General features: G+C 42.6%; 1 protein-coding gene across 1 annotated transcript in view; it reads left to right on the top strand.

Moving 5' to 3' along the window:
• The window catches only part of LOC127449162 (tomoregulin-2-like), a 100,017-nt gene that overhangs the window by 39,695 nt on the left and 39,328 nt on the right, over nucleotides 1-20,994 (top strand). The window contains exons 4-5 of the mRNA XM_051712398.1: nucleotides 14,412-14,438; nucleotides 20,361-20,457. Coding sequence (XP_051568358.1) covers nucleotides 14,412-14,438; nucleotides 20,361-20,457 — 124 coding nt within the window. The remainder of the gene's footprint in view (nucleotides 1-14,411; nucleotides 14,439-20,360; nucleotides 20,458-20,994) is intronic.

Here is a 20,994-nt window from a genome sequence, read left to right as displayed (position 1 = left end):
ACCTGAAGGTGGAACCCCAAAACTAAAAGTTTAGACTGAGTTTAAACTTTGCACCAGAAATAGATTTGGTTTTCAGATGTCTTAAGGTCATGTCTTAAATGACCTGTTTATCATAAAAGTACTAAATTTCAACTATCTTATACAGACCCATTGTTGATGGGTCTGTATAAGATAGATGTATCTTATACATTGTTGAACTCTATATACTGGAATATGCAGCTTACGATGACTGGAATTTTCATCATACTCTCTTTTAAAGAGCACCTATTATGGTTTTTCAAATATTACCTTTCATGTAGTGTGTTATATAGCTGTTTGTGAACATAAAAAAGTCTGCAAAGTTTCAAAAATCAAAGTGCACGACAAATGTAGTTATTGACTCCCAAAAGAAAGAACCAATTCTGAACACCTGAAACGAGTCGTTAGTAATTCCAGACTTACTTCCTGTACTAACCTACGTAATTTGGTAATAAAAAACCTGCCTCTGGTCTTCATTGGCTGCTCGCGAACAGTTTTGACCTGCCCTCAAACACTACACTAAGCGGTAGACCAATCACAACAGACTGGGACATCTAACCAGTCAGAGCAGAGTAGGATCTCTGAAAGGAGTTTAGAATGAATCCTTTAGAACAGATCATTGAACGAGTCGTTTTTGACACGAGTCGTTTGGGAAAAAAAGGTAATGTTGCAATTTAAATTATGAGCAAATTAAAGTGTTGTTTGACCTTGGATGCATGTAAATCTATTGTATGAGACCTTTAAAACAAAATTAGGCATGTATAGGTGCTCTTTAATAATGTTAGGCCTCATGTATTCAGATAGAAGACAAAGGCAGGCCTAACACAGTCGTAAAACCTGACTGAGGCCCACACACTCCATCATAAATCTTATTGATAAAAACCATGCCAAAATCAAACAAAGGGAGTCCAAAACAGACTACAAATCCCATGAAGCCTTGCTCACTAAAGGATCGAACTCTCAACTCCTGTTGGATCGGGAGTAGAAATAACTCTGAGATCCTTCCGGGCATTGCTTCCAGTAACTTTCCTCGCTGTGTGTAGACGCAGCTCATCGCTGCTCTCAGGTGTAGCCTCGTGGCACAAGGAAGTAACATCCAACTTGAAACTGTGGCCATACAATCTCCATCTCTCTGGACGAGTTGAAATTACTCTGTGATCCACCGAACACTCTAACGGATCCAAAGGAGACCGCCGAGCAATCCGTATCTTCATCCGTTTGCCTGCAGAAGTGAAGAGAAAAAGATTTCTCTTCCCTCTTCAATCAAGTCGACGTCGCTGATTTCTTCGCCAACCCGCCGAGAATCAGCAGCCGTACCGCCCACCGGACAGAGTGAGGAAATGGCCTCCCGTCATCACCCGAGCCTCGAGGGACCAAGTCGGAGTTAAAGGACGGATGAACACACATTCTGCCTGTGTCCTCATACAATTCAAGAGGTTTACGTCTGGGCAGAGATAGAATATTATAGTGTGTTATTCTTGTGTATCAACGTTATTGCTTGTACAGTTTACGGACCGCCAAGTCCGCTCATTGCTGCTAATAATACTCAAGTTATTTCTGTAATGTACTGTAATCACGAATGAGATCTGCTGTGTTGTAGTCCAACCACATTGGACTGTTGTGTATTTCCGCCATCGCGAGTGAGACCGGCATACTGAGTTTATCCATTATAGAACCAAAGACCGTGGGATGGTTTACAAGCCGTCCACCGCGTCTCTGAGTGATAAACTAACAGCTGCTTTCTCTCCAACGATCATGAAACCGGCTTTGGTGCCACCACTTTATTCTCTCTCTCTCTCTCTCTCTCGTACTAACCACACACACACACGCGACCCCTCACAAACATTCTCGCACACACTTTTGGCTAGTAGATAACTTCGTGACAAAGCTTAGCTTTATCCCTAAGTTATTGTACAAGCGGAGACACGCGGTAAACGGGCAGAAGCCATTAACCGGCTTCTCTCTGCCCACATTCGCGGCCATATTCTCTGGCCGGAAATCTCGCGTGACGTACTCTCCATGAGAGTCACGTCCGCCATTTTGCGTGCGTCACTCCTTTCACACACACACACACACACACCTTCCTCTCATGTGTTATAGGATTATTTTGGTTACCATATCTAATCATGTCACTGTTTAGTTTGTAGTTGTAAGTCGGAAGTTTATTGACTGCATTGTATTTGAATATTAATTGATATTACTGCATAAATAAACTTTGTTATATTTCAAAGAGAAGTGTTTTGGTTTGTTTTGCATACACCTGTGTCAAATGCTGGCAGGAGATGTCAGTGCTCAGATTCAAGCCTTCATTGTTTCCTTTTGAATGTCGATTTTCTTAAGAGAACAATCTAATATTGAGACTGTTATACTGTCTGGTTATTAGTCCCTGATTCCAGGGTGGTGCCCCGGTGATATTAATCCTTATTAATATTCTATTGATTTTGATAATTGATAATTATCTTTGATGATTGTTGAATTTGAAGGATCAATAGGCTAGTGTTAATTCTAATCAATGTTCCATTGATTTTAATAATTAATGATTGTCTTTGATAATAATTGATATTCTATTGAATTTGATGGTTATCTTTGATTGTTGATGTGAAGGATTAAAAGAGCTAACATTGATTCAAATCAATGTTCTATTGATTTTAATAATTTATAATTATATTTGATAATTATTAATTATTGCTAATAACCAAATCCGCTCCTGAACGTAGCGCACTACATTTACTGGAGCCCCGTATGAGGTTTTAATGAGTTAGATTCTATTAATTAATTTAAATATTAATTAATAACTAAAGGAATAATTATTAATTATTTCTGATAGTAATACTGATCTAAACAATCAGTAGAACCTACAATAACTAGATTTCATAATGTTGATCTCTTGCCAAGATGATTAGCTAATTCTAACTAACCTATATCCAATCAGAATAAAGTAAACAAGTATCAGGAAAGATCATGTAATATCATCTATAAAAGCTTGTGTTTTTCTTGGGTGAGTTCCATAGCCGCGTATTCATAAATGAGCAAAGCAGAAACTGGAGTCTGGGTAGAGTTATTATGCTGCAGCATAAGTCTAGATATGAGATAGGTATTATGGTGAAATTGCTTGCGTGTAGTGACAGAATACAAGATTCTCAGATTGAGTGAGTATTGTCTGTGGGCAAGATGCTGCCAACCTCTCAGTGGACTCTGAGTTGTAATGCGCTGAAGAAAAAGGCACCAGCAGGCTGGGAAACTAAGAGACCAGCAGGTTAGTCAGGTAATTTAGGGAGTTAGGTTTACTTGGGTCAGTATTTAGGATTTCCATGACAACCTGATGGAACATATTATAATAATAAAAAAGGCATGTCATGACCCCTTTAAAGGTGCACTCAGAAATGTTTATGTACAGTATTTCTTCTTTGACTTACACTGACAAATAGGCACATGGATGCAGTACAATTCAAACACAATAGTTTTCATTTACCAATGCCATTGTAGAAATTTGATTAATTTAATCCATGAATTGAAGTGTCCAATAACGGTCATGAATTGAAGTGTCCAAAAAATTACTGAGTGCACCTTTAACTGAGTAAAATGTTGCTATAGTACCCATACTTAAACCAATATAATCAGGCTATAGTATCATTTATTGGTTGCATCATGCCCAGTTAGGATACAGTGTTACTTTTACAAAGACATTTAGTGCAGGTTATACTGTAAATTGTTCACAATCCCTCCTTTTTCTGTTCTTTTATGCCATTGATTATTTTCTCTCTCTCTAATCTCAGTCTGTTCCTTTCTTATTTTCTACATTATCTGGTAAATTATCTGAAGTAAAAAGAGACACAGCTTTAGGAGGACTATTCAGAAAATCTCAGGGGAATCACAATCTGGGTTGTGTAACGCTATAATGGCAAATTAATTTGTGCCACCATCTCTCCCTCTCTCTCACACACATTCACAAAGACACACTTGCTTCTACTTATTAGAGGTGACTTTTTGTGAGGGCACGCACACAAACCTTTTTGCTTCAGTTACTATGTCCTCTTTTAGTCCTCTGTCTCTGGATTAGCCAACTTTTGGTCATCTTTTATCAGAGAAATGAGGAACAAAGGTATATGGGCGTTTCTTAGACAACGGGCACTTTTATGTCCCAGGGGCTGCTTTTTATTCAAACTAACAGATAAAAAAAATTATATATATATACATTTTTAAAGAAAATATGAGTGAGCAGGCAAAACACATTTCTTTTATTTCTCATGGGATTCATATTCAACTGTAGGTTATAACAGAATGGCACAATCATAAAACAAAACATGGCAACAAAGAAAAAAATGAAATGACCCCTGTTCAAAAGTCTGCATACCCTTAGTTCTTAATACTGTGTATTGCCCCCTTTAGCATCGATGACAGCGTGCAGTCTTTTGTAATAGTTGTCTATGAGGCCCCAAATTCTTGCAGGTGGTATTGCTGCCCATTTGTCTTGGAAAAATGACTCGAGGTCATGCAAAGTCTTTGGTCGTCTTGCATGAACCGCACGTTTGAGATCTCTGCAGAGTGGCTCGATGATATTAAGGTCAGGAGACTGTGATGGCCACTCCAGAACCTTCACCTTTTTCTGCTGTAACCACTGGAGGGTCAACCTGGCCTTATGCTTAGGGTCATTGTCGTGCTGGAAAGTCCAAGAGCGTCCCATGCGCAGCTTTCGTGCAGAAGAATGCAAATTGTCTGCCAGTATTTTCTGATAACATGCTGCATTCATCTTGCCATCAATTTTCACAAGCTTCCCCATGCCTTTAGAGCTCACACACCCCCAAAACATCAGTGAGCCACCACCATGCTTCACAGTGGGGATGGTATTCTTTTCACTATAGGCCTTGTTGACCCCTCTCCAAACATAGCGCTTATGGTTGTGACCATAAAGCTCTATTTTGGTCTCGTCACTCCAAATTACAGTGTGCCAGAAGCTGTGAGGCGTGTCAAGGTGTTGTCGGGCATATTGTAACCGGGCTTTTTTGTGGCATTGGCGCAGTAAAGGCTTCTTTCTGGCAACTCAACCATGCATCTAATTTTTGTTCAAGTATCGTCGTATTGTGCTCCTTGAAACAACCACACCGTCTTTTTCTAGAGCAGCCTGTATTTCTTCTGAGGTTACCTGTGGGTTTTTCTTTGTATCCCAAACAATTCTTCTGGCAGTTGTGGCTGAAATATTTCTTGTTCTACCTGACCTTGGCTTGGTATCAAGAGATCCCCGAATTATTCACTTCTTATTAAGTGATTGAACAGTACTGATTGGCATTTTCAAGGCTTTGGATATCTTTTTATATCCTTTTCCATCTTTATAAAGTTCCATTACCAAGTTACGCAGGTCTTTTGACAGTTCTTTTCTGCTCCCCATGGCTCAGTATCTAGCCTGCTGAGTGCATCCACGTGAAAGCTAACAAACTCATTGACTATTTATACACAGACACTAATTGCAATTTTAAAACCACAGGTGTGGGAAATTAACCTTAAATTGCCATTTAAACCTGTGTGTGTCACCTTGTGTGTCTGTAACAAGGCCAAACATTCAAGTTATGTAAACTTTTGATCAGGGCTATGCACAAGCAGGTAAGTCTGGGACAGCTGGCCGGGTGTATCGCTTGCGCATAGCGACTTTCACCTCCCTTGAGCTGAAGACGTGCGCTATTGACTCACAGAAGTGTTCACAAACTGTGTTCCCTGGATGACTTCCTCCGAGCCCTGTGGCAGATGAGTTCGCGGAGAAACTCGCTGCCGGCTCAGTACATGTGCTAACTAAACCCTGTACTGGGGTAGGTGCTCCGCATGTGTTGGCTCCCCATAGGTAACACCATGCGACGTATATCTTCCGCTAATTCGTATCCCTGTTGGTAAACTGCATCTTCCTTGGGCAGAGGCCCCTCTTCCCCAGTCACCATGTTTGTAGAAACTCCTCCCCCGTAGGACAGGACCTACCATGGGAATTCTCCACATGACATACTTCTGACAAAGTTCGGCAAGACCATGTGACGTATTTCCACTCAAAATACCCCCCCCCCCTCTGGTTGGGGTGTGGGCTCCGTGGTGTCTTCCTCTTGGGAGTGACCCCCCCCCCCCGCCCCGACGTAGACCTGGTGGCCCCAGTCGGTTAACAAATTTCACTCTTTTTTTGGGGAGAGAAAAAAAGAGAGGATAAGAGGCCACGACTGGGCTCGCCTGTCTCTATCTTTTGAGCAGTTGACCTGTCCCCGAAGGGCTGTTCAACACTCATGACAGTGTTGGGGGAGGTTACGTGTCGGCTTGGTGCGCTGGCTATGAGGCACACAGTGGTCTGCCCGTCACACACCGAGAGTTCATGTAACACAGTTCAGCCAGTTGTGGCATTTCGTATAGGGACCCCCAGTGTCACTACATCGACACAACGTCGAGTGAGTGACAAATAGGGAACGTCCTGGTTACTTGTGTAACCTCCGTTCCCTGATGGAGGGAATGAGATGTTGTGTCCCTCCTGCCACAATGCTGGACTACCCGCTGAAATGGCCGGGACCTTGTCTCTGCTCCTCAGCACAAAACCTGAATGAGTGGTTGCATATCAGCTCCTTTTATACCCGTATGTACGGGGGAGTGGTATGCAAATACCACTCGGCAATTTTCATTGGCCTTTTCTCAAAGACCAGAGGTGTTTCGGGCTCCCAAGTGTGACCCCTAGTGTCACTACATCGACACAACGTCTCGTTCCCTCCATCATGGAACGGAGGTTACGCAAGTAACCAGGACGTTCTGTGTCTGTGATTTGATCAGCCAGCTGTTGCAGCGCAGCATTCAAACACGCGTTTGGCACGATGTAAACACTCACCAGAATAAACAAGGTAAACTCCCTTTGCGAGTAGAATGGCTTACAGTTAATAAAGAGCACTTCCAAATTAGGACAGCACATCTTCTTTAATGTTGTTACATCTGTACACCAACTTTCATTGATGTAAAAGCATGTTCCACCGCCTCTTGTTTTCCCCATTAACTCCGCGATGCGATCCGCTCTGAACAGCTGAAAGCCCGGCAGATGTAACGCACTGTTCAGAATGGCTTCACTCAGCCAGGTTTCTGTGAAGCACAAGGCAGCAGAGGTTGAAAAGTCCTTGTTTGTTCAGGTGAGGAGATGTAGTTCGTCCGTTTTGTTAGGGAGAGAGCGGAGATTCGCAAGATGAATGCTCGGCAGCGCTGTTCGAAATCCATGCCGACGGATCCTGACCAGTGCGCCTGCTCATCTCCCTCACCTGCGTCTCAAAGTGCGTTTAAACAACACAGCCACGCCTCCGACTAAAATGTCCAGCAAAACATCTGAATATTCCAAATCCGGGAAAAGATTGACTGGTATATGCTGTCAAATGTTCAGCAGTTCGTCTCTGGTAAAACTGACTGGAAAAAGATTACTAAACACAGGACAAACAAACAAAAACAACAAAACAATAGGAGCGCTCCACACCGAGGTGGCCATCCATGGCGCCTTCATGATGTGTACTGCTATTTACAGCTTTACAGTGTTAGTGTTAAATTAAAATATTGAATATTGAATATTGAATATTCTCCTTTTATAAGTCCATGGCCAGAATTTGCCATAGTTGAACACCCATATAACAACTGAACAAGATTTCATCTTTATCAGTCAGTCTAATAAATGTTTTCAGATTGTGTGTGTGTGTGTGTATATGTGTGTGTGTTATGCAGAGATATGGGGTTATTCAGAGGCAAAGGCAGTAATCAGTGTCAAGTAAAGTGGGATACATTTCCTCACAGGCCACAAATCATTGTGTGTGTTCAGTGTATTTTATATGTGTTCTCACAGATCTGTGTGTGTGTTCAGAGACAGAATAAACACAGGTCACGCCGTTCTCCAATTGATCTCCTATTAATAATAAAGGGGAGAAAGAAAGGGGGAAGTAGTTATAAATCAGTGTGTCTGTAAGCTGGGGAAGGGACAAAGCTGGTGGAAGATTGAATCAGGAAAGTCATCATTAGAATAATCCATCAGAACATCTTCTAGACGGTACCCACAGAGCAGTTTGAGAGAAAGAGACAAGCAGAGATTGAGACATGCAGAGAGAGAGAGAGAGAGAGAGAGAGAGAGATGGCTGGAGAGAGAGACAGGCAGAGAGAAAGAGAGAGAGAGACAGTCTGATGTAATGCCAGCATGACAGACCCAGACAAATAATTTGGCTAATTATGGAAGAACATGACTGCAGCAGCGATTGGTCTGATCAGCGGGGGGTAAAAAAGGAAAGATCATGAGAATGAAAAGGCTGATTGAAGATGAGGAAATGAGACTCTGAATACATAGCACCCCTGTCTTTCTCTCTTTCTATTTCAGACATGCGAAGACAGAGTCACAGGTACAGAGTAATGCAAACCTGTAATTGAGTCCCTCATTAAAATCACAGCCTCATGAATATGAACGACCTCACCCTCATCTGCATATCTCAGACTATTTGTGTTACTCGTGACCCAGCAGGGGACACAGAAGTTTGGAAAAGAGAGGAAGAGAAAGTGTGAAACTGAAAGGTTGAGGAGGAGGAGAGAGGAGCGGTTCGGAATTAAGGGAATAACACATTAAGGCCTCGCCTTCCTGTGGCCATCTCAAACGAAGATTTATAGTTGTTCTGGGCGGGGAATAATTGGTGGGGAGATTGATGGGAGGGTTTTGAATGAGGGCAGAGAGCTATAAGCTGCTCCTCTCCATCATAACAAATTGATGAATGTCAGATTTTCCCAAAGCTGCCGTCGAGCCCAGGGGCGAATGGCGAGAAAGTCGGAGAACGAACGAGAGAGCGCAAAGAGCTACAGTACAGTTTAGTCATAATGGCTGTGCCCTTGAACTATAGTGAGAGAGAGAGAAAGTGTGGTTATCTGGGGCTACTTTTTGTTTCCCCCACAAATGAAACCACTGGAACTCCATTATTTATGTTTTGAGAATAACAGATGCAGCCAAAGGGCAGATTTATAAGTGTTAAAAATGTTAAATGAGGTGACAGCCAGACTCGATCTCCTTTTTTGTCCTCCCCCTCCCATTTCTGTTTTATGTATACATTTCCCTCCATAGTTCTTGTCCTTTTCGCCCACTAGTTCCCAGTGCTATGGATCAAACATGCTTGGCTCATAAAAGCTCAATTTAAGTCTTAATTTTCTTACTTAACTTTTCTCATAGGTCATTTCAGTATTTTATTTTTTGTCTCTACTGAGATGAAAGCTTTCCACCTCACTCCAGAGGCCTGGAAAGTTTTAGAATTAGAAGCCACTGGTTGTACTTTTGCGTTCCAGAAATGCTGCTCATGTTGTCATGTTGTTCACCACCAAAAATTAGCTGGTGGAAAAATCATGGAAATAAAAAAAAAAGAAAAAGGTAACATTTTACAAAAAGGTTCTATTCATTAGGTATTATACAATATACAGAATTTCAGTACTTATTAATCTTGGTTGACGTTAATTTCAACATATACTAAAACATTTTAAAATGGAATTGCAAAAATAAAAATTTGTTTATTAACAGATTTCTGAATGCTCCATTGTACCCTACCACCAAAGGTGTGACGTTGATCAAACAAACAGATACTCCCGCCCCCAACTCACGGCATTGGTTGAATCAGTGTTATTGTGTCGGTATGGACAGGTTACTTAAAACAAAAAGAGGAATTTTTATAGTGCCACAGAGACACAGGGGTGAACTCACTAATCAGTTGCGACACTTTTGTGTGTGGTATTTTAGCACAAAAACCTGCATCTTATTGCCTGACCACCTTATTGCCTAAGCAGGCGCAATCAGCACTGAAATTGCACTGCGTCTTGAGTAATTAAATTAAGTCATTGTCATTCCTTTCTGTGCAAACACGCCTCCTTTCTATAAAAATCAGGCTTATTATAGATTGTGCTTCATTCACAAAAAATGCCCGGCACAATTAACATCACACTACTAGGGTACAATGGGGCTAAAGGCACCCCTTAAGGAAATTTTGCTTTTTTTCTGGTCACAGAATCTATCAATGTCAAAAAAATTCTTTATTTTTAATAATAATTTAAAGTGATATCATGTAGATACTGGGGCAATAGTTATAGGGCACAATTTGTCAACTAATGCAAATAATTTTGAGACAGCAAGATGCTTTTTTTGAGTAAAAAATTAAAATGATGCTTACTCAAAATAACTACTTTAGAAAAACTCATTTCCTGTCAATTTCAAACACATTTGACATTTTATTACATCTCAAGTATACTTAGGAAAGTGCTGTGGTAATTTTTGTTGCTATTTAGTGCTTTGGGAGAAAATAAAATCAAAGGAGCCTTTTACCCTGTGGAGCCTTTAGCCCCATTGTACCCTACCACCAAATAAAAGCAAGCTGTAAAATGAATTTTATTTAAAAGAGATGTTTGTGTATTTTCTATCAATCATATCAGCAGTAATTCATCATATAACGATGAAATGATGGAGAAGAGCATTATTATAACATTGTAGGCAGGCTGAAGACAGGAGCAGATGAAGATGAGGTGTGAGAAACCAAGTGCAGTTTATTTACAAAGTGAATCCCAAATCCATGAAAGAAACACAACAGAAAATAAACCTTGGTTTATAGTTATAACCTAGCATATATCCAGATGTGCAGTCAAGCTCAATTTCAGCATGTTAAAGAGATGATTCATGTGTCTGGATCATAGTGATGCTCTATTGTCTCGACAGAGTGTGTCATATCACGGTGGTCTGTTGAATCATCCGCTATATAGCAGGATAGCAAGATATACAGTATATATTCAGAATCGGCCCGCAAGATCAGAAATGTGCATGCAAATTGCACCCAGCAGCGATTTTGTGGGTGTGTTTGTGGCATTGCCTGATCTGCATAATTCCATTAGGAAATTGGGCACTAAACCATCGCAGACAGTGCGTGCAAAAAAATTAAAAATAAATGCCGTTTTTAAAATGGCTTTCTTACTTTCAGTTGTCCCTGCATATTAAGCTGGGATAAGAGAGTGTTTTAACATAGTAAAAGTTGCATTCTTCAACTTTAACAAATAGAACCTTACTGGAAAATTCATGGAAATTTGTATAGCGAAAAAAAAAAAAAAAAAAAATTTGTAGTTACACTCTGCTCTAAAATATTGAATCACCTAAACTGTTGGTTAGAGCTTGTGTCGAGCAGAACTTGCTCACAAGTCATACTGATGTCCAAGTTCTAAGTGAATCCTTTTGAGTTGGTTCTTTTTAGATAATTGGTCAAAATGGTTCACAAATTGATCTGATTGATTCATCAGCGAATTGGCCTGAATCAAAATTTATTGGTAAAAAACGATTTCCAAAAATCAAAATGACTGGAAAAAGTCATGAAAATGCATTGTTCAAAAAGGGTGGGGACTTGACAGCTGGTCAAGTTGGTCAAACCAGCGTAGTCTTTCTGTTAAAGCTTGTTGACCAAAGAAGTCTTGCTGGTTAATCTCGTAAGAACCTTTCTTGTGGACTCAGCAACACTTGGACACCATCATGCAAAGCATAATATTGGTGACCAGCTCTAAAAAAGCTTTAAAGATTCATATTATAGATGGTGGTATAGGGAAGATGGCAAAAACAAGTGAATATGTATTTTTAATCAAAGCATACAGCAAACAGTGATGAGACCGCACAACAGGCAAAAGGTTTCTTTAGTCTGTGATCAATATAGTTTTGTGTAGCCAGATTTTTGGCATGAAGTCTGGTGACTTTGCACCATATTGTGGTCATGAACTGCCCAAGTAAACTGGAAGGAACCATCTATTCATTTTATGTCAAAATGTGTTTAAAACATCTTGTTTTTTGACGGTTAAATCTGAAATTTAAGAACAAATCAGAGAATACAGATTAAAGGGATAGTTCAACCAAAAATTAATTTACTCACCCTCATGATATCCCAGGTGTGTATGACTTTCTTTCTAAACCAGTACACATTTGAAGAAAAAAAGAAAAATGTCTTAGCTCTGTAGGTCCTTAAAATGCAAGTGAATGGAGATTTCTCTTTTGAAGCTCCAAAAATCACAGACAGTCAGCATAAACACCATCGATACGACACCAGCTCTTTGGTGTGAAAAGATAAATATTTAAGTTCTTTTTTTAACTCTAAATCATGTTTCCGGTCAGCAGCGGCATGCGCGTGACGTAATCACATTGACATTTGAAACACGCAAGAACTGACATACGTGTGTCACAGTAGGAAGTGCAGCGCTACAATTGAGAAGGAGGAATGCTGAACAGTAGCTTGGTTGGTTTTGGTTTAGAACTGTATTTATCTGTTTCTTTACTCACAATAATGGTGTGTTTGTGTGCTTATCCTGGATGTCTCAACCGAGTGGAGAATGTGAGATTACGTTTGTAACATGGCAACGGAATACATCACTGGAGAGACCGCTTGGACTCCATCCTCTTGTGAAGCTTACCGGAAGCATTTGATTATAGTTAAAAGTACTTAAATATCGATCTTGTTTTCACACCAAAAGTGACTGAATCGCTTTAGAAGACAATAAAGGGATAGTTCACCCAAAAAAGAAAATTCTGTCATTGTTTACTCACCCCTGTGTTGTTATAACCCCATATGACTTTCTTTCTTTTTCTTAACACAAAGGGAGAGATTGTGAAAAATAATTTGTGCTCAGTGATGTCAGACAATGGCAGTTTATGGTGACCACCTCTTCAAGCTTCAAAAGCATGCAAAAGTATAATTCAGAAGTCTAATAAATTATTCCATGAGACTCATGATTGTTATGAAAGCATATGATGAGCTTTGGTAAGAAACAAACAGAAATCGAATGGATTATTTAGTGAAACTGTTGACCAACCGTTACTCTCCTCTGCGCGTTCATGAGACTGCACGAGACCAGTAGTTCACGCAGCCCACTGGCGAAATGGGCCATTCAAGCAACATTTTGTTTTGTTTATCTAGAAACTGATCCACCACAGTGATAGAAACAACAGCACACAACACAGCTGCACACAATCTAGAGAACCAAATTTACTAAATACTGTGTCTGATGAGTATGTAGTCGGAGAATAGATGCATTTCTATGCCCAGCCTCATTTGTTTGAAACAGAGTACTCAATCAAACTGAGAGATAGAGGAAGTGGGAATTTCCACTCCATTCTGAACTGGTGAGCATTTATGACAGAACTCTGACTGAAGAGATCGATACCTCAGCGAAAACATAAATTAGGTGTAACATTCTCTGCTAAAATCAAGTAGTTTTTAACCGGCTTGTGAGATGCTGGCTTCAATAAACTGTTATGAGAAAGTGTTTGGATAGTGCCAGTTCATAGCGGGCGGGGTTTCCCGCCACAATGCCGAAAATAGAAACAAAGCGATGACAGAATGTATTGTCGCTTGTCACGGCTGGTTAGCACCAAAACTCTGATTAACATGGAAAATATACTGTACCTTTTATCATGTGTCATTTGCCATCAGGTTAGGACAAGGTGTGACTGTAGCTGCCTTCAGCCTCCTCTGTCTATCTCTCTCCGTTTGATTGAGTACTCATTAAACAAATGAGGCTGGGTATTCTCCGATTACAAACCCATCAGACATATTTAGTAAGTTCGGTTCTCTGGTTTGTGTGCAGCTGTGTTGTGTTCTGTTGTTTCTATCACTGTGGTGGACCTCTTTTTAGATAAACAAAACATGTTTTCTCTTGAACGCCCCAAGTCATGAGGGGGGCTGCATGAATTGTTTCTCTTGTGCAGTCTCATGAACGCGCAGAGTAATGGTTGGTCAACAGTTTCACTAAATAATACATTAGATTTCGGTTTGTTTTTCACCAAAGTCCATCATATGCTTTCATAACAATCATGAGGCTCATGGAATAATTTATTAAACTTCTGAATTATACTTCTGCATTCTTTTGAAGCTTGAAGAGGTGGTTACCATTAACTGCCATTGTGTGACATCACTGAGCACAATTTTTTTTCACAATTAAGAACAAGAAAGAAAGTCAAATGGGGTTATAACAACACAGGGGTGAGTAAACAATGACTGAATTTTCATTTTGGGGTGAACTATCCCTTTAATCAAACAGCTGGTGTCATATCAATGACGTCTGAGACCAGCATGGAAATTCATACTGGTCTAAGCTGGCCTTTTCAGCAGTGAACAGTGTCATTCTTTAAAAATAAATGTTTCTTATTGCAGTATCTAATGTAATTACATTTTTAAGTGTGACTTACGTGTCTAAATACTTTCTGGGGCCTGTGTATGTGCCAAGCGACATCATAAAATCCATTACCATAATCCATTAACTGGGCGATTTTACAAGATGCATTGCTAGAGACAGTGTGGAGGAAAAGATCCTTACAGAGAGTCTTACTGATACTTTGTTTTCCTGATCATCTGTTTCTTTCTGTTTTGTAGATACTGGCTCTGGATCAGGAGATGATGGTGAGTATTTTCAACTCATCTCTAATTAATACAGATTATTACAGTGATCTCATCTGTCACTTGAGAGGCACAAATACACATTGATGCTCAGACTGTGTTCAGATGACAGCAGCTTCTGTCTGCCTATCCTGATAGATGTGAATATGTCAGTGGTGCTTATGAACTGAATCCAGGATGAAGAATTTCACTCTAGAGCTGGGCTAATTAAAAAGAGATACAGGATGGGGTGATGGGGACATCAAGAGAGAAAGAGTTAGAGAGAGAGAGAGACAAAAGAGAGCGGGAGGGAAACAAATCGGAGAAAAGGCTCTGAAGTGAGGGATAAGTGATCTGCTCTGAAAGGGGAATGGTGGAGAAACAAGAAATGGAGAGAGAGAAGAGAGAGACTCAGATGATGAGATAAATGCCGGAAGCCAACAGCTCAGATCAGGAGATGATAAACATAAGAAGAAAAGGGAAGAGGATAGAAAACAGTCAAGAATAGGAAACAGAGAGTGAGGAGAAAAGGAAAGAACGAGGAGAGGACACAAAGACAAAAGCAGATAAATGGAGGGTGGGCAATAAATGCAGTCCCAAATTCAGAAAGTTAAGACCTTATGAAATCGAAATTGGAGTTTTGCAGCTTTAGTCCATGTCTGTTTGCTTTGAGGTCAACTATATGCTAGAGTTTTCCTAAAAGTTGACAAAAGTAACAGATAATGGATTATTTTAACAGATATATGCATCTAAAATTGACAGTCTTTCTGTTCCCAATCTGTCACTCACTCGACATTGTGTCGATGTAGTGACACTAAGGGTCACTCTTGGGAGCCCCAAACACCTCTGCTTTTTGAAAAAAGGCCAATGGGAATTGGCAAGTGGAATTTGCATGCCACTCCCCCAGACATACTGGTATAAAAGGAGCTGGTATGCAACCACTCATTCAGATTTTCTCTTCAGAGCTGAGAGGTTGTGTTCAGCGAGCTGAAGTACTCTGCCGATCCATTCACCTCGAAAAGCTGTTGGATTTACGGCGCATTACAATGGCTTCTCCCCCTCTTGCACTGGTGAAGTGCAGAGAACGACCCTGGGCGCTTCAGCAGCTAAAAGAGTATATTCTTCCTACTAAAAGAGTATATTTTCCCTTCTTAAAAGAGTGGCATTAACGGAGAGCGTCTTTTTAAAGATGCCTCTCCGTTTGTGTGTATTTCCTGGTTGCGGTCGTTACCTCTCCACTTCCGATGGCCACGATTGCTGTCTTACGTGCTAGGGTGCTGCACACGTGGAGACAGCGTTCATGGGCGGGTCATGTTCTCACTGTGAGAGCGTGACCATGGCAAGTGTTGCGGTCGTGGTTTTTCCTTCGTTAGAGGGAAAGACCACCCCAGTGGCTCCCTGCCTCGGTTCTTCTACCTACAGGTTTGAGGCCGCGTCGGCTAGCACTGGGGGGCGATTTGGGGACACCAATGGGAGCCACTCCGCCGGGTAACTCCCCACAGACCTCCCATTCACTAGTACACTCGTTTGCCCCGTTGGGATGAGACCACCGGCTCATCTCAGGGCGAGCTCGCGATCTCATTTCGGCACTCGTGAAGTGGATGAGCTCTCGATTGCAGCATCGGAGTTCAGGCTGTCCAGTCTGACACTGAGGACTCAACTGGGTGACCACACCCAAAGCTGGCAGCCATGCTTGCCCGGGCGGCTGCATGTGTCGGGCTGGAGTGGAACCCTCCACCCCCCCTGAACCCTCGCAGCCTGACGATTGGTTCCTGGGCCCGGAGCGCCGCTCATGGCTGGGCCCTGCCCTGGTCCCTTTGTTCCCGGAGGTGCATGAGGAGCTCACGAGGTCAAGGCGGGCACCTTTCACTGCCTGGACCCAGTCTCTGAGCTCCTCCGCTCTCACTACCCTCAATGGTGGGGCTACCAGGGGGTACTCAGTGATTCCCCAGGTGGATAAGGCGGTTGCGGTGCACCTGTGCCTGCAAAGCGCTGCCACCTGGCAATGCCACCTGAGACCCCCGTCCAGCACCTGTAGGGTTATGTTGTCTCTGGCGACTGAGGTCTGCGGTGCTGCTGGACAGACCGCCTCCGCCCTGCATGCCATGGCTCTCCTGCAAGTGCACCAAGCCAAAGGGCTAAGAGAACTGCACGAGGGTAGTTCTAACCTGGGATTGATGTAGGCGCTGCACTCTGTGACCGACCTCGCTCTCCGGGCGACGAAGGTCAGGGCGCGGTCTCTCGGGCAGGCGATGTCCACCCTGGTGGTCCAGGAGCACCACCTATGGCTCGACTTGGTCGAGATGAGAGAGGCTGACAAGGCACGGTTCCTTGACACCCCCATTTCCCAGGTCAGCCTGTTCGGCGACACCGACGAGGACTTCGCCCAGCAGTTCTCGGCGGTGAAGAAGCAGATGGAGGCTATACAGCACATCCTGCCCCGGCGCGGCTTAAGACCTCACACCCCAAAACATCAACAAAATAGTGGTTTTCTTGTTCCCTGGGTCACATGTCAGGTGTGCACGGCCGTCGTCACGACCACCATCCACCGTCCCATTTTGGCAGGTTTGGCGCTCCAGTGGCGGACCCCCCGCCCCTGTGCGCCCAGCTGTAGCACAAACATGCCCACACCGGGTTGGTTCCGACGGACTGCGGGAACGATATTCCTCCTCCCCCCTCCTCAACCAATCTTATGGTGGGTGTCAGGAGCCAGGTAAGTGCTTCGATGTCTCTGGACTCAGCACGGCCATAACATGGTGTGGCACCTTGAGGAGGCACATCATGATGCAGTGGATGGTAAGTATTTGAGGAAGCACGACTTGATCATCAGGTTCCTGAGAGGCGCTAGGAGGTTGAATCCCTCCAGACCGTGCCTCATCCCCTCGTGGGACCTCTCTGTAGTCCTTCAGGGTCTACAGGGAACTCCCTTTGAGCCAATGGAGTCAGTTGAGCTAAAGGCACTCTCTTTGAAGACTGCCCTCCTGACTGCGCACGGTAGGGGACCTGCAGGTGTTCTCTGTCAGTGAATCGTGATCCTGAGACCCCGACCGGGATATGTGCCCAAGGTTCCCACAACCCCTTTTAGGAATCAGGTGGTGAACCTGCAAGTGCTGCCCCAGGAGGAGGCAGACCCAGCCTTGGCATTGCTGTGTCCGGTGCATGCCTTACGCATCTATTTGGATCGCATGCAGAGCTTTAGAAGCTCAGAGCAGCTCTTTGTCTGCTTTGGTGGACAGCGGAAAGGAAGCACTGTCTCCAAACAGAGGATCGCCCACTGGGTCGTTGACGCCATTGTGATGGCATATCACGCTCAGGATGCGCCGCCCCCTGTGAGGTTACGAGCCCACTCTACTAGGAGTGTAGCGGCCTCCTGGGCCCTGACCAGTGGTGCCTCTTTGGCAGACATCTGCAGAGCAGCGGGCTGGGCAGCACCCAACATCTTTGCGAGGTTCTACAATCTCCGGGTTAAGCCAGTTTCGTCCCATGTATTGTCAGGTACGAGCAGATAAGTTCCGGGACAGCTGGCCAGGTGTATCAGTTGCACGTGCGCTTTTGACTCCCAGTCGTGTTCACAAGCTGTGATCCCTGGATGACTTTCCTCCTTAGCCCTGTAGCAGATGAGTTTGCAGAGAAACTCACTGCCAGCCCAGTACGTGTGCTAATTAGGCCCTGTACTGGGGTAGGTGCTCCACATGTGCTGGTTCCCCGTAGGTGACCCCATGTGATATCTTCCGCTAAATCGTTTCTCTGTCGGTAAACTGCATCTTCTTTGGGCACTCTGCACCCAGTCACCATGTTTGTAGAAACTCCTCCCCCCTCAGGTAGGACCTACCATGCGACTTCTCCACTTCTCCATGTGACGTATTTCCACTCAAAATACCCCCCCCCCCTTCTCTGGGCAGGGTGTGGTATCCGCGGTGTCTTCCCCTTGGGAGTGACACCCCCCGACGTAGACATTTATGGCCCCCAGTCGGTTAACAAATTCCACTCTTTTTGCGGAGAAAAAAGAGGAAAAGAGGCCACGGCAGGGCTAGCCTGTCCCTATTTGTTGGGCAGTCGACTTGTTCCCGAAGGACCATTCGACGCTCATAAGAGCGTTGGGGGAGGTTACGTGACGGCCTGGTGCGCTGACTACGAGGCATACAGCGGTCTGCCTGTCTCGCACCGCCAGTCCACGTAACACAGTTCAGCTAGTTGTGGCGTTTTGTATAGGGACCCCTAGTGTCACTACATCGACACAACGTCGAGTGAGTGACAGATAGGGAATGTCCTGATTACTTTTGTAACCTCTTGCAAGTTCATGAGTCTTTCTGAGCAATTTATTAAAAGAAGCAGTTCATGAATCAGACCACACTAGTCCTTCTGTATATGTTTTTGCAAGCAGCCAGCAAGACAACACATTAGAAAGATTTTTTGTCTTGACATTATTTTGTGGGTAGACCTTGTACAATACACTACAAAAACACTGAATATTTCCCTTCTCATGCAAGTTTGAACTGTCATTATCAGTGTGCACATTTTTGTGTGTACAAATTGTACATTTTTTGACTCCTCTTTCTTTGTGATTAAAACATTATTCCTGACTGACCATGAAAGGAAACTTTTCTTGTAATTGTTGTCTACTGAAAATTAACATAATTTGAGGCATACTAGGATGCAAGGTGACTGACAAAATCAGGCAAACATGCAAGGTGGTCAGCGGGGGACAGATGTAACACGGTTACAGCTGTACTCATGCCATAATAAACATGGTATAAAATGCTCCTTCTAGAGTTTGTTAGCTTTTATTCAGTAAAGCTGGCGCAACACTAGCCGATTTTTACAAAGATTTTTGGGTGTGAGCTTCATTAGCATAATCACCAGCAAGATGGAGGGGGATAAAGCGGGCATTAGCGTCTGTCAGTGGGATGTCGTTAATCACTTGACCGTCGGGGCACCCTGATGAGTTAATGGTTCCAGCAATGGAAAAGCACATCAAAACTGTTAGAAAAAAATCGCTCTGTTGCCGAGGCTGGGTCTTGTCGTTTTCTCCCTTGGTTCTGTTTGTATAGGCATATATGGACATGGAAATTGCACCCGGATCAGCACCAAAACAGTCCTAGATGGAGAAAAATGTGTAGGTCAGCTCGTCACTGTAATACATCATCAAAACGCTGATATAGCCTTTTGGCAGCTGTATTAGATAAAGGTAGATCTTCTCGATCGCTTCTCTCTTTGGAGCTATCTCTCTCTCCCTCTCGCATCCTTAAGCAAACACACACACTTGCACACAGACATTCACACAGAAAGAGTGAAGCCACATTTTTGTGTGTCAAGCTACAGGTCTGAAAATGCCCTAAATCATTTTCAAAATCAGAGTCTGCAAGTGTGGCGCTGATTTTACACTGCATCTTCCGAGCATCTGGCAAGAGAATGCCTTTATTGTCGGAGATCAGAGATATCAAGTACTGTAGGAATATCCCACATCCGACTTTGAATGGAACGGGGCATAAGCTTTTTTCCTAGTTTTAAACTATAAACTTAATTGAATTTAGAGAAGAAGAAGAAAAAAAAAAGGGATTTTCTTTTTTTTTTTGTAGACAGGCAGGAACAGCACATGATTTTACAGACATTCCCATATTTTACTCTTATACTGTAGTTAGTTCCTCTTGTGTTGGAATAGTAGTAGGTTATCATATGCTCTCCTTATTACTTCACCATGTTTGGACAGGCCATTATTGAAGTTTTCATCTGTCTGACATCAGAATGTTTTGCAAGTATGACATTTTCAATGGGGAGAATGTTTTGAGTTCTGAAAGTTCCAGTACTATATGTTTTCATTGAAAAAGTTCAATGAACTCTTAGCTCAAAAGATAAAGGTAAAAGTGATTTTATCATGATACAACCCCTTTAAACACAGCTCTCAATTTCTATAATCTAATTTATTTTTCTCTCTCTTTTTTCTAGTTAATGAAGGTTCTGCAGAGATCAGTCAGAAGGAGACATCGACGTGCGACATTTGTCAGTTCGGGGCTGAGTGTGACGAGGATTCAGAAGACGTGTGGTGAGTCACAAACACGTGACAGCTTTCCAGGGTCCTGATATCAGGTGTGTTCGACTTGAAATGGGTCTCGATTTACGATTGACAAGATTTGCCAATTGCAGTTTGGGGAGGAGTTGCCGGACACTTTGCGATTCTTGTCCTGTGCTGAACCTACACCAGTCATGGCAGATCCCACAAAAGGAAAGTCGTTACAGAGGTTATAACAAATAATAAAAGATTAGAAAGACAAAAAAACAGGAATAACATTCATTGATAAATTTTGCACAATAAGACCAGGCCTTTGTATTAAAGAACTAGTTAACCCAAAAAGGAAAGTTATGTCATTATTTATTCAACCTCATGTCATTCCAAGCCTGTATGCTGTATTTTTATTTTTTTTTTCTTCTGTTGAACAAAAAAAAGGAGAATTTTGAAGCAGCTGCTTTCCAATACAGTGGCATTTCATAGTGATCACGTCTGTTGAGCTCAAAAAAAGACAAAAAATAAATAAATAAATAAAAAATACCACCAATAAAGCCCCATACAAACAGAATGTTT

The sequence above is a fragment of the Myxocyprinus asiaticus genome, chromosome 12, assembly GCF_019703515.2.
Source record: "Myxocyprinus asiaticus isolate MX2 ecotype Aquarium Trade chromosome 12, UBuf_Myxa_2, whole genome shotgun sequence".
NCBI lineage: Eukaryota > Metazoa > Chordata > Actinopteri > Cypriniformes > Catostomidae > Myxocyprinus > Myxocyprinus asiaticus.
The sequence above is the reverse complement of the archived record's forward strand: the minus strand, read 5'-3'. Positions and strand labels throughout refer to the sequence as shown.